The sequence below is a fragment of the Dipodomys ordii genome, unplaced genomic scaffold (genome assembly GCF_000151885.1).
Source record: "Dipodomys ordii isolate 6190 unplaced genomic scaffold, Dord_2.0 Scaffold19, whole genome shotgun sequence".
NCBI lineage: Eukaryota > Metazoa > Chordata > Mammalia > Rodentia > Heteromyidae > Dipodomys > Dipodomys ordii.
In genome coordinates, this window is record NW_012267235.1 from 10,646,423 (window position 1) to 10,659,893 (window position 13,471).

At 44.8% G+C, this 13,471-nt stretch overlaps 1 protein-coding gene across 1 annotated transcript in view; it reads left to right on the forward strand.

Moving 5' to 3' along the window:
• The first annotated feature begins 4,299 nt into the window (after positions 1-4,299).
• Pik3r6 (phosphoinositide-3-kinase, regulatory subunit 6) overlaps positions 4,300-13,471 on the forward strand; it is a 36,852-nt gene continuing 27,680 nt past the window's right edge. The window contains 2 exon segments of the mRNA XM_013013113.1: positions 4,300-4,388; positions 12,446-12,544. Coding sequence (XP_012868567.1) covers positions 12,532-12,544 — 13 coding nt within the window. The 5' untranslated portion in view covers positions 4,300-4,388; positions 12,446-12,531.

The following is a 13,471-nucleotide window of genomic DNA, read 5'->3' on the forward strand; positions in this document are numbered from 1 at the left end:
TATATATATATATATATATTCCTCTATAAAATGAGGGGGGCCTATTTTAAAACCCAATCAAAGGCCCTGCAGAAAAAGATCAGTGACTTTACCACCCCAAAGCACCTTTGGATACAAATGAGAGAAATCCAACAGAAAGGGGCTTAATTCAAAAAAATATGGGAAATGTATTGGATCACATAGTTGAGAAGCCCAAGAATAAATTAGAAACCAGGGTTTCTGACCTACTTGGAACCAGGCATTCATGCTGTTAGCTATCTTTCTCCCTCCAGAGTCATTTACCCATGAGACCTAACAGAATACAGAGTGGGATTTTTATTTGAACATCTACAACTGTGTTCTACACCTTTGTTGTAAGGTACCTCCTCTGGCAACCCTGAGACATTCCAGAGCCTCCATCTGTTGTAAGGTATCTCAGTCATGAGAAAACAGAGAAGCGACATTTTGAGAGGTCAAATTGGGAACCTTTACTGGGGAGCCAGTATCTGCAGGTAGACTCCCATCTCAAAGACCTGCAGCCCAGAACAGAGCTTAAACTAAGCTTTATTTTTTTTTCCGGTCCTGGGGCTTGAACTCTGGGCCTGGGTGCTGTCCCTCAGCTCTTCAGCTCAAGGCAAGCGCTCTACCGCTTGAGCCACAGTGCCACTTCCAGTTTTCTAGTGGTTTATTGGAGATAAGAGTCTCACGGACTTTCTTGCCCAGGCTGACTTTGAACCACGATCCTCAGATCTCAGCCTCCTAAGTAGCTAGGATTACAGGTGTGAGCCAAGCTTTTAAAGACAAAAACCACAGGGGTGGAGACAAAGCCCAACAAAAGCAGACCTTATATGGACATACTCAGGTGCAAACAGAACTTTCAGAACCAGCTAAGGAAGTAACTTAGGTACCAGCACACCTTGTCCATCTAGGAAAGTAGCTCAAGGGTCAGCTTAAACTTTTCCACACTACATAGAGGCGTGTGAATCAAATCATTTAAGGGAAACCAACAGCCAGCATTTTCTGTAGCAAAGCTCTCCTAAGCTAAACACCATGACATCTGCAATTCAAAGAATGGCCTGCCTCACCTCACCCAGCAAGACACTAGGATGGCTAGGAGTAGTTACTTAGACTCAGCCTCTTCACCTCACATTCACAAGCAATTGCTGTGAAAATGTGAAAACAATTCTGATAAACAAACAAATCTGCTTGGCATCAGGAGCTCACACCTGTAATCATAGCTACTCAGGAGGCTGAAACCTGAGGATTTCAGTTCAAAGCTAGCCAGGGAAGCAAAGTCCATTAGACTCTTACCTCCAATTAGCCAGTAAAATGTTAAAAGTGGATCTGTGGCTTAAGTGGCAGAGAACTTCCCTTGAGCAAGAAAAGCTCTGGGATTGGGGGGGGGGGGCAGGGGGAGGATGGGAAGGGATGGGAAGGGAAACAAAGGAGGAGGCTACAATGCTTGATAAGAAATGTACTCATTATCTTGCCCATGTAATTGTAACCCCTCTGTACAGTATGTTCACAATAAAAAAAAAGAAAGAAAGAAAAGCTCTGGGATAACACCTAGGCCCTGGATTCAAGCCTCAGCACTGGCACCAAGAATAATAACAATAATAATAACAACAATAACAATAATAATAAGCAAATATGTTTCTTGAGTTCTGTCTGCTTCTCCCATCACTAATTTGCACTGTTGCTTATCTCTGCCTTGTCACCCTCTCATTCCTCAGCTTCCATCTTCTGATTTGTTTTTGCACTTCTCTGGGAGGAGAAGGATGACGGGAGAAGAGATAGTCAGGAGAAGAGAATTCCACAGGCTGGGTTAAAACTCTGCAGTACTTCTTGACAGGGCTGGAGTGCAAGAGAGGCAAACACACAAAGTTGAAGACTAAAAAGAGACCAGATAAAGGACTTATGAATCACACTAAGATATTTGACCATTCTCTTCAAAGTGATAGGGAGTCACTGAAGGTTGTAGTAACACCATCAGATGAAATGGAAGCGGGGTGAGGAGACCTCAGGTTTTCCCAGTGTTTAAAACACTGAGAAAAGCTGTGTGGCCTAAGAAGCCAGTGATGGCTGTGAGGATGAGGAGCAGTGGCGGATCTCTGGGCCTTGCCCCTCCCAGACACATGCTGTGGATCTTCTGGTCTGACTCCTCAGAGGCCATGTGAGATTGATGTAGAAGGTCAAGGTTCATTCCTAGGGACTAGGACCTGGTGCTGGGCTCAGCATCTTTCTAAAAAATTTTATACACTCTCTTTCTCTCCTTCCTTCCTTCCTTAATTCCTTGCTTTTGTCCTTCCTTCCTTTTTTTCCTTTTTTCTTTTTTGCCAGTCCTGGGGCTTGAACTCAGGGCCTAGACACTGTTCCTGAACTTCTTTTGCTCAAGGCTAGCACTCTACCACTTGAGCCACAGTGCCATTTTCAGCTTTTCTGTTGGAGATGAGTGTCATGGGCTTTCCTACCCAGGCTGGCTTAGAACCATGATCCTTAGGTCTCAGCCTCCTGAGTAGCTAGAATTATAGGTGTGTGCCACTGGCACCCAGATTTTTTTTTTTTCAAACCAAGTTTTAACATTTGATTTTTTTCTCTTGGGGAAACATACTTGAGACTTTTCTACAAATTTTAAGTACAGAATACAGACTTCTGTTGGCCCAATAAGCTCCTTTCCCATAGCTTAGCATGCTCCTTCCCCTTCCCATGGTTTGGCATGCTCCTTTCCTAGCCAACACTAGGCCCATTTAGTAAGGGAAGTAAATAATCAGCCTTCAACCCCCTTTACCTGGAAATGGCACTCCTCTGGGGCAGCTACAACAATATAAGACAGACAGATCCCCTTAGAGTGTCCTTCAGGTCTGGGCAGCTGCAAGGCCCCTTATCTACTATGTGGGAAGCAGCCATAAATCCTAGTCCACCATGATGAAGCCCCTGGTCCACATCCACACCAGGGTCTCCACCTCCTAAACCTCCTAGGTTATAAAGGTCACCTCAGACAAAACTGGCACTTCTTCTCACTCCTCTCTTGTGAGAAGGGGTCCTATTGATCCTTTACTGACAATAAACCTTTTCTTTGTTCTTTGTACCTGGATGTCTGCATGGTTTTCTGGCAAAGCCTAATATACTCTACATTTTGTGTCTGTTGGTAAAAATGGAAATTGAAGCTGCTAGTGCTTTTTATTTTAATCCTCCAAATGATGTTTTCAACTAGATCTCTGTCATTTAAATTAATGGTGAGATACCTGATTATTAGGCTTTATAAAAACCAATGGGTCTTGGTTATACAATAAAGTATCAATTTATTAGTCATCAGAATCCTTTATTTCAAGTACATCTTATTAACAAAAAATTATAGTACCAACTATATAAAATTTATAGTACTAATTCTCAAGCCTAACTGTGAATTTGGAGCTGGGGGAAGTTGGGGGAAGAGGGGAGTTTGAAATCAGGACTTGAACTCAGTATCTGGCCCTTTAGGCTCATGGACAGAGGTCCTATCACCTAAGCCATGCCTCTAACCCCATTGTTTTCTATCTTAAGTAAAATGATAATAATTTCTTCAAGCTGTCAACAAAATACATGTTTGTGAACTATGAATTTCCCAATTTAAATTTTCATGCTAAACATGACTTTTGCACAAATGACATGTTGTTTAAACTATCAAATGTCAGTATCTTACGGTTGTATTATAAAGTCTACATTATTACTAAATGAAGATTAATTTTTAAAAATCAATTTAACTTTAGTTGTTTTATTAATGCCATCCTTGGGACTTGAACTCAGAACCTGGCCACTGTCACAGAGCTTTCATGCCAAAGGCTAGCACTCTTATCACTTTGAGCCACAGCTAGATTTCTGGCTTTTTGTGGGTTAATTGAACTTTCCTGCTTGGGTTGACTTTGAACCTCAAACCTCAGATCTCAGCCCCTTGAGTTGCTAGGATTACAGGGATGAGCCACTGGAGCCCAAATGTATATAATTTTTCAGAAATAAAGATAGGCTCAGACTGAGAAGCATGGGTGTGGAGCAGAGCTGGGGTGGGGGTTGGGGGCTCCTGTGTCTCAACCCCATCAACACCAGTGCAAGGCCAGGTAGTTGCCCCAAGGAGTTTGATAGCATAGATCACAATGAAGAGCCTCTAGTGACCACAGTGGCTTCTTTAGAAGTGACCCTGCAGCCAGCCGTGCTGGGGAGGAGCTATGAAGACCACAGGGAGGAAGAAGAAGGGGAAGGAAGAGGAGGGACAGGGCTGGCCAGTAAAACACAAGACTTTCTCTGCAGATCTGGACAGATAGGACTCCTCCAAGACAGCTGGTCCTTCAGAGCTGTTGGGGATCACTGGGCAGAACTTCGGGGAGCTCAATGATTGGAAGACTTGGGGAGTAGAGAAGCCAAGCCAAGTCAAGGTAGGTACTGGCTGAAGCTGAGGTCTCTGTGGGGGACCTGGGTGACACAGAGCTGAGCCAAGACAGCAGAGGAGGAGACCCAAGTCTGGGGCTCCATGGGTTCAGCCTTTCAGAGAAGGGTTCCCCAAATATGGCAGATACTCTCCCTGTCTGTGTTTGCTTATGTCATTTTCAAATAATAAAAAGAGCATAGGACCCAGTGAAGGGACTTCGCCTTCTGAGATCTTGTACTGCCAATGATACTAGATCCAATGATACGTGCGCCATGGTGTAGGAAATATCTTTGCTATTCCACTTGATTCTCTCTAGCAATAAATGGTTTTTTTTTGTTTTGTTTTCCTTTGTGCCACTACTGGGGCTTGAATTCAGAGCTTAAGTGCTCTCCCTTAGCTTTTTTGCTCAAGGCTGGTACTCTGCCACTTGAGCCACAACTCCACTTCGGGCTTTCTGGCGGTTAACTGGAGATAAGAGTCTCATAGACATTTATGCCCGAGCTGGCTTTGAACCATGATTCGCAGACCTCGGCCTCCTGAGTAGCTAGGATTATGGGTATGAGCCACCAGTACCAGGCCAGAGGGAAATGTTTTAATGTCCATTTTATAGGTCAGGATACTGAGGCTCCAAATGAAGTGACTTGTCAAAGATGGCAGAGTGGCTAAGCGAGCAGCACACTCAAAGTGAATTGCCTGGGATACCATCTGTGTCCCTTCTTGGGCATGCTCTGTCCGTCCCTTTCCTGGGTAGGTAGTAATGGCCTGCTAGCTTGACTGATGTTCTCCACATATGTGGATGAGGCAACTGGGAAGGTGGCCAGTCCCAGAGCCTGGTAAAGATGTGGCCTCTGTCCCCAGGAGTTGACCTTTGCCTTGGTTGTTGGGACATAGCCATGATTGCAGAAAGCAAAAGATGTTAGGGGGTTTTGGGAGATGAGGCTGTGCAGGAAGTGGGAGATAATGAGAGGTCAGGTGCAAAGTCAGATAAAGACTTTGAGATATGCTTCCAAATGCTACTATGAAAGAGGGTGGGCCTGGTATGCAGAGGGGAGGCTGAGGCCTCCCAGCTGAAGGGGGCAGAGGTCACAAATCCACAGGGGCAGAAGAGTGCATGTGTGGGCCAAGCTTCCAACTAGAGGTTCTTGTAATGCACAGAGATGCTTGTGCAGGCCACAAGGCTATAAGTAATTGTCCTCCTATCCCTTTACTTCTCCTCCTGCTTCTCTCTTTCTTTCTTTCTTTCTTTCCTTCCTTCCTTCCTTCTTTTTCCTCTTCTTTCTCTTCTTTCAGTTTTCTTTTTTCTTCTTCTCTTTCTCTTTCTTTTTCCTCTTCCTCTTCTTCTGCACAAAGAATTACACTCAGGGCCTTGCCCTCGCTAGGCAGAAGCTCTTCCACTTGAGCCAGACGCCCTGTTCTCCATGTGGTTTTCAAATATCAGCTGACTTAGTCTTCATGACAGTCTTATAAGGGAGATTCTTCCCAGCTGTATGTTCATATTATTTTATTTAAGTGTGTGTGTGTGTGTGTGTGTGTGTGAGAGAGAGAGAGAGAGAGAGAGAGAGAGACCTAGGGCTCAAACTCAAGACCAGAGAACTTTCCTTTGATTTTGCTGCTCAAGGCTGGCACTCAACCAATTGAACCATACTCCCTCCACTGCTGACTTTTTTTTTTTTTTGCTGGATACATAGAGAGAGGAGGAAAATGCTTCATTTTCCAATGGAATCAAGTCAGGTCAGCCTCCTCAGTAGCCAAGTGAAGCCACCAGCCAAATCACCCTAGTGACAGGGAAGAATGGACCCTGGCTGTGTGGCTGTGGTACTGTGCTACACCTAGGGCCCCCCCCCACACACACACACAAACTAGGGTCTGCACTCTCCGCACACCTACTGTCTCCCAGAAGGCACCTGGTCAGCGTGGCTCAGGAGCACCCACCCCTCTTTGCACTTTCCACTCAGCATCTATGTTCTTTACACTCAGGCCTTGGGAACAATGGTCATGTACACACACACACACACACACACACACACACACACACACACTTCACTTCACTTCTTCCCAGCCAGGTGTTTCCTTCCCAGCCAGGCAGGAAACCAGGGATGCAGAGTCCTTCCTTCCCTAGCCCTCCTCTGGAGCCTCTTGAGCCAGTGGGGATAAGGCTGAGTGCAAAATCTAATCTGCCCACAAAACTCCCCAGGGTGGGGGTGGGGCTGACAGCTCTGGTGGCTCTTCAGGTCACCGAAGTGTGCCCAGTGCTGGGCTAGCAGGGTCTGCTTTGAGGGTTGTTTTCCAGTGTGGGCGCTCCTGGAGGCGGAGGGCTGGGGTCTTCTGTCTAGGCAATCTGACTAGGAGCTGGAAATGGAGGTGGATACAGGGAAGGCAGGGGCTGGTGGGCCTGGGCTCCTCTGAGATGAAATCTGATCCTCCTCACCCCTTTCCTCAGCCCTTCCTCTAACCAGACTGTCCCACATGAGCATCCACCAGCCACAGCTGCCTGCGAGCTCTCATCTGTTTTGCCCACTGGCTGTGTATGTGCCCTGAGATCATTTTATTTTTTTTCTTTTTGCACCAATGTTCTGGATTTAAGAGAGAACAAATGCATGCTCTCTGGACCCCAGTTCACTGGGTATTGTCTTCATTTGTTTGCTTCATTCTAACTTTGATCCCATCCTTTCATCTAGGAAAGTGAAGGATCTATGTGTGTGTGTGTGTGTGTGTGTGTTTGTGTGTGTGTGTGTTTGTGTGTGTGTGTATCTATATGTATGCATACACGCATGCGCCAATACTGGCACCTGAACTCAGAGCCTCATGCTTCTATTTTTTCACTCATGGCTGGTGCTGTACCACTTGAGCAACACCTCCACTTCTGGCTTTTTGTTGGTTACCTCGAGAAAGAGCCCACAGACATTTCTGCACGGGCTGGCTTTGAACCATGATTCTCAGATCTCTGTCTCCTGAGTAGCCAGGAGCACGGGGCTGCTATCCATTCTTGGAAAGATGACTTTGAAGACACCCTAAGCTGTACACAAACCAAACCTATGGAGAATCATCTAACACCCCCCCCACACACACACACACCACTCTTCCTCTCCAAGGGTACTGTCTCCTGAAGAGTGGCAGGCCAGCCACCCTCCCTAATTGGGACTTTGCCTCTGCTGTTCTCTTTGGTTAGGACATTTTTCCTGTAAATATAGCATAGTATCCCTCGTCTCTTTTATTTTTATTTTAGTTTATTTTTATTGGTCATGAGGCTAGAACACAGAGCCTGGGCACTTCCCTGAGTTCTTTTGTTCTAGGCTAGTGCTCTACCACTTTGAGCCACAGCTCTACTTCCAGTTTTCTGGTGGTGATTTGGAGATAAGAGTCTCACTGACTTTCCTGCCTGGACTGACTTCAAACTGTGATCCTCAGCTTTCAGATGCCTTAATAACTAGTAATACAGGTGTGAACCACCAGCACCCAGCTTTTAAAGTTAAAAAAAATAAAGTCTACAATAAACTCAAAGTGCAATCTGGAACCTCTCATTCTACTTCCCAATTTGATTGTTTTTTAACTCTTCATCATCCTCTAGTCAGCAATTTAATTATTTAGTTGATTGTCTGCATCCTTAGAACAACCTTTATCCAAGTAGGCATTTTTTCCTATTTTTACTTGATACTGTATCCCCAAGAACTGGAACATTTTCTGACCCATAGAAGGAACTCTTATAAATATTTGTGGGATGGATGGATAGATGGATCCACACACTTAGGCAGTCCTTAGTGAAGGCCTAGATTTTTCCTTGTGGTCAGTAGAATCTAATACGCAGGGTGAATGAATGAAATAGTCAATGGATGCTTACAGTGGTAGAAGCAAGAGGCTACAGTCCCCATTGATAGAAGCCATGTTATGTCAGCTGCTGAGACTCTTCCGGAAATGGCAGGGGTTGATGACCTGCTGTCCTGTGAGGCTGCGTCCTTGTAGTTACCATGGAAACTGGGGGAGGGCAGAGACTGTAATATGCTATCTAATTGGTCAGCCCCTTGCCCATCATTTTGTGGCATGAAAGCAACAAGCAGACATGGAAGCCTGAATTGTCCAAGATGGGACCTGAGTTAGATAAGCCACCACAGGTGGCCAAAGTGGCCACCATGGAAGTGTCACTTTCACCATTGTGTCTGTCTCCCTAGTTGTTTTTTTCTTTTTTCTTTGTTTGAGGGGGGGCGGAACTGGGGTTTGAACTCAGGGTTTCATGCCCTCGCTGAGTTCTCTCACTTAATGCTGGAGCTCTACCTTTCAAGCTACACCTCCACTTCTAGCTTTTTGATGGTTAATTGGAGGTCAGAGTCTTTCAGATTTGTCTGGCCAGGCTAACTTCAATCCTCAGATTACAGCCTTCTGAATAACTAGGATTTCAGGTAGAAGCCACACCCAAGTCGAATTGTGATTTTTTTTCTGTGCAAAATCTGATTTTTTTTAAAAAGTGTTGGCCACACATTGAGATTTCTAAATAGTGCAGGCTCTTTCTCTCTCTCTCAACAAGAACTAGATGGACCAAGTAAGAAGGATGCTTGCTTTTCACTGTGGAGTTGCTCCCACCTTTCAGCCTTTTACCCTGGGTACAGACATAGTCTCCAGGGTCTTTCTTGGGAGCCTGTGGTTAGAGAGACTTGTTTAAACTTGTTTAAACATCAGAGTAGGAGGGGTGCTCCAGAGAAAAATCCACTGGCTATGCACCTATATGAAAAGGAATTTATTGTAGGATTGGCTCACAAGAGTGAGGAGGCAGACAATTCTCACAATCCACCATCCATAAGCTGAAGGTCCAATAAAGTTCCCATGCTATAGTTCTTGGCTTTCTTGTTCCTGGCTGGTGCTTTGCCAACGGAGCCACACCTCTAGTCTGGCATTTTGCTGATTAATTGGAGAAGAAATCTCACAGACTTTTCTGCTCAGGCTAACTTGGAATCGAGATCTTCCAGATCTTAGCTCCCTGATTACTTAAGATTATGTGAATGAGCCAATGACATCTAGCTCCATGTTGTAGTTCTCATCTAGGAACCCGGGAAGTGAGGGGATGAGTTTGTGTCTGAGTCTGAGCCTGGAGCCCTGATGTCTGCAGGCAGAAGATGGGAATCCCAGCTCAGACAGAGACCACATTTACCCTGTTTTCATCTCGTGGCTCTGGGATCTCAAAAGATGGAGTGCTGCTCCCTCCCCACCCCCTCCCCACACCCAATAGGTGTGTGCTTCAAATGCTCAACTCTTCCACAAACACTGCCATAGTTGGAGAGTTGAATGTTTCCCCAAAGACCCATTATTAAAGTCTTGGCACCCAGGTAAAACTTCTGGGAGATGAGGGACCTTTAAGAGATGGGCTTACCATGAAGGTTAGAATGTGTTTGTGACTTTAAGTATCACTATCTTACAAGACTGTGATGTTTGTGAAATGTATGTAATCACTGAATCACAATTTAAAATGTAAAATAAAATAAAAAGAGGTGGGCTTAGTGGGAGGTCTTTGGGGCATTGAGGGTGTGGTCTCAAGAAGATTGTGGGACTTCAGGCCCTTCCTCTTTGTTCCCTGGCTTGTGAAGGAAGCAGATTTGCTCTGTCATCAGCTTGAACCGCAAGGTGCTGCCAGGTCATCGGCCCACAGCATAGACCAAGTTAATTGTGATGGAAATCTCCAAAACTGTATGGTAAAATAGACCAGCCAGGCTCTGGTGGCTCATGCCTGTAATCCTAGCTACTCAGGAAGCTGAGCTCTGAGGATTGCAGTTCAAAGTCAGCCCCAGGGCAGCAAAGTCCATGAGACTCTTCTCTCCAATTAACCACCAGAAAACCAGAAGTGGTATTGTGACTCAAAGTCTTAAGCAAAAAGATCTCAGGGACAGAGCCAGGCCCCAAGTTCAAGCCCAACAACCAAAAAACAAAAAAAAGATAGACCTTTTCTCAGCATAAGTTAACCATCTCAGATACTTTCTTACAGTAATGGAAAGATGATTAACACACATCCTAACAGCAATACCCAGAAATAATGTTTTGCCAGCTATAGGAACATCCCTTAGCCCCATCAAGATGACCCATAATTTTGCATGTTGTGGAAATTATGTCTGTGAGGTGTGATTCACATCTTAGTGATAGTTTAGGCATGTGAGAAGTCTGTTCTAAGAGCCCTGAGCAACTAGAGACACACTGTGGTATTTAAAAGTCACTGATAGGTAGACCAGTAGTTCCTGAAAGCAATGTCTCATTCACTTATCTCTAAACTGTCAATGCTGCCCAGTGCCCTGCCCCCATAGATAGCATTCCATGAATACTCTGTTGTACTCTGCAATCCCAGGCACCCACAAGACTGTCAAGAACTAGGAAGAGAACCAGAGGGGCCTCTGAGCCCCCTGACGAGATGCTGTAATCCAAAAAAAGGAAGTCCTACACTTTTTTCATACATCGACCTCTTAGACTTGCTATTATCTATATGCTCAAGACAATGACTTTGTGGTTAGCCGGCTTCCCGGCCTTCAGAAAACAACTGTTGTGTAGAAGAGCAAAGATGACTAAGGCAGGTCTATAGCCAACACAGAAGGCAATTTCCTTAAACTTAGAAAGAGGCCCTGTCTGGGCAGACCAATGTCAGAGAGTTTCCTTGGAGGGATAGGTGGATGAATTACAAAACCTTCCCTTTCTGGGTAAATTGCAGAAAGGCCAATGAAATACTAGACTGAAGTAGAGCCCATTCACTCGCTACGTTCAGGACCCAGACAGCACCATGAACTGAGGAACACCTGGAAGTCAAGGAACAGAAGAAGCCTTGGCTGAGAGGATAGAGGCTGCCCGGCCCACAGAGCGCCTGTACGCTCCCTGTTTTGTGGCCAAGTCCAATCAGCTCTTGTGACGAGTCTAAGAGGCAACTCCCAGAGCCTTGGTTTGGTGAAGAGGGACAAACTTCACTTACTTAAGAAATGTATCTTCTTCCTGTAGGGAAGACAAATGTGCTGTTGATACATTTTGCTAATGAGCGGAGTTTCCATTTCCTGTCCCCAGTACAAGTTGATTCCCTGTCCCTTCCCCTCCCATCCCCTGATGTGGTCAGCCTCAAAGGACAGGAAGCCAGCTGGCTTAGGGTAGAGTGCTTGCCTAGTATGCATTAAGCCTTGAGTTCAATTCTTCGGTACCACATACACAGAAAAAGCTGCAAGTGGTGCTGTAGCTCAAGTGGTAAAGTGCTAGCCTTGAGCAAAAGAAGCTTAGGGACACTGTGCCTAGGCCATGAGTTCATGCCCCTGTACTGGTACACATACACACACATGCAGAGTAGTTGATATTTTTAAAAAGTTGAAGCATGTTCCGTATGTCAGAAGCACCAATTAAGAAATTAAGTATAATTTAGGGGTAGCTGGCCCTGGATTGGTTTTAGGTATCCTAACCTACAGATGCCAAGTCTCTTGTATAATTTGCCATGATGTTTTCATATAACCCAGGCACACCCTAACATTTACTTTAAATTGCCTCTAGAACCTTAACATACCCAATGCAATGTAAATGCTATGTAAATAGTTGTGATACAACATTGTTTAGGGAATAAGGACAAGAAAATAAGTCAGTTATGCGTGCAGTACAGATGCAAGGGGGTTTTGAATGGTTTCAATCTGGTTGGTTGAATTGAACAGATGTGAAACTCAGATATCTCAAGAGCTGACTGTATTTCTAAACAAATCTAGACTTCTCACCATTTAAATATGTCAGCATTATTTAAGCATTACTTCTGGGAGCTGGTGGATTCCACCTGTAACTTAGCTACTCAGGAGGCTGAGATCCAGAGGACTGTGTTTTGAAGCTAGCCCAAGCAGAAAAGTTCATAAGATTCTATCTCCAATGAGCCAGCAAAACTCAAGGCTGAGGGCATGGCTCATGTGGTAGTGCACTTAGCCAAGCAAACATGAGGCCATGAGTTTGTTTCTAATTTAAATATTGGCTTTCCTACCATACACTAGAAACCCATCCCCCGAGAGCCACGCTATGTCTCACATGCGCACATTTTCTGTACTCACCACACACCCTCACCATCTGTCTCTTATTTTGCAGAACCTCTGTGCAGAAAAACAACCACGCCACTTTCCATTCTTCTGCCTGAGACAACCACATCCTCCTCCCATATCCCACAGGCTTCCATGGAGGGCTCAGGTCAGTGTGGTGGGGAGGAGGGTCTCACAAGCCTGGCTGAACTCCTGAAGAATCAGGTGGACCTTGGGGCTGTCACCCCTGCACTCATCCAAGTTGCCAGTCTCCAGTTCAGCTGGCCATGAGTGGGGACCTTCTGAACAATAGGCAATGGGAAAGTAGTAAGAAGAGCCACGGCTTAGTGCCACATTATTGTGGTTAAATAAAGAATCAATATGAATATTTATGGGGCTGGGAGGGTGGCTCAGTGGTAGAGTGCTTGACTTGCATGCATGAGGCCCTGGGTTCGATTCCTCAGCACCACATAAACAGAAAAGGCCAGAAGTGGCGCTGTGGCTCAAGTGGTAGAGTGCTAGCCTTGAGCTGAAGAGCTCAGGGACAGCGCCCAGGCCTAAAGTTCAAGCCCCTTGACTGACCCAAAAATAAATGAATAAATAAAAGAATATTTACTTTGTTCCAAGGATCAGTGAAAGCACTTGACAAATATTAGCTGATTTGCTCTCCTCCAATAGGTATTATTATCTCTTACTGTAATAAAAGAGAGAAGCAGGGGTATGGTAAGGTGAGCATGTATAGGGAAGGCACTCTGCTTTACTCAGCCTAGCCATTTAAATGTTAATTACATCCAATAGTGCCTACACAGACTATAATGTTTGACCAACTACCTAGGCACCCTGTGGTCCGGTCAAGTTAATTTATAGAATTAGATATTACAAGTGCGTAGAAGGTAACTTCAAGAAGATATAGATCAGTTTTCTTGAAAAAAAAAAAAGATGCCCAGGTTTCATTTAAATCAGGGTGGACCCCCCAAAAGACTTTGGGAACTACTATCTACCATTTGGCTCCAAGGTCACATTTCTGAACACAAAACAAGCTAACCATATATATATATATATATATATATATATATATATATATATATATATATAT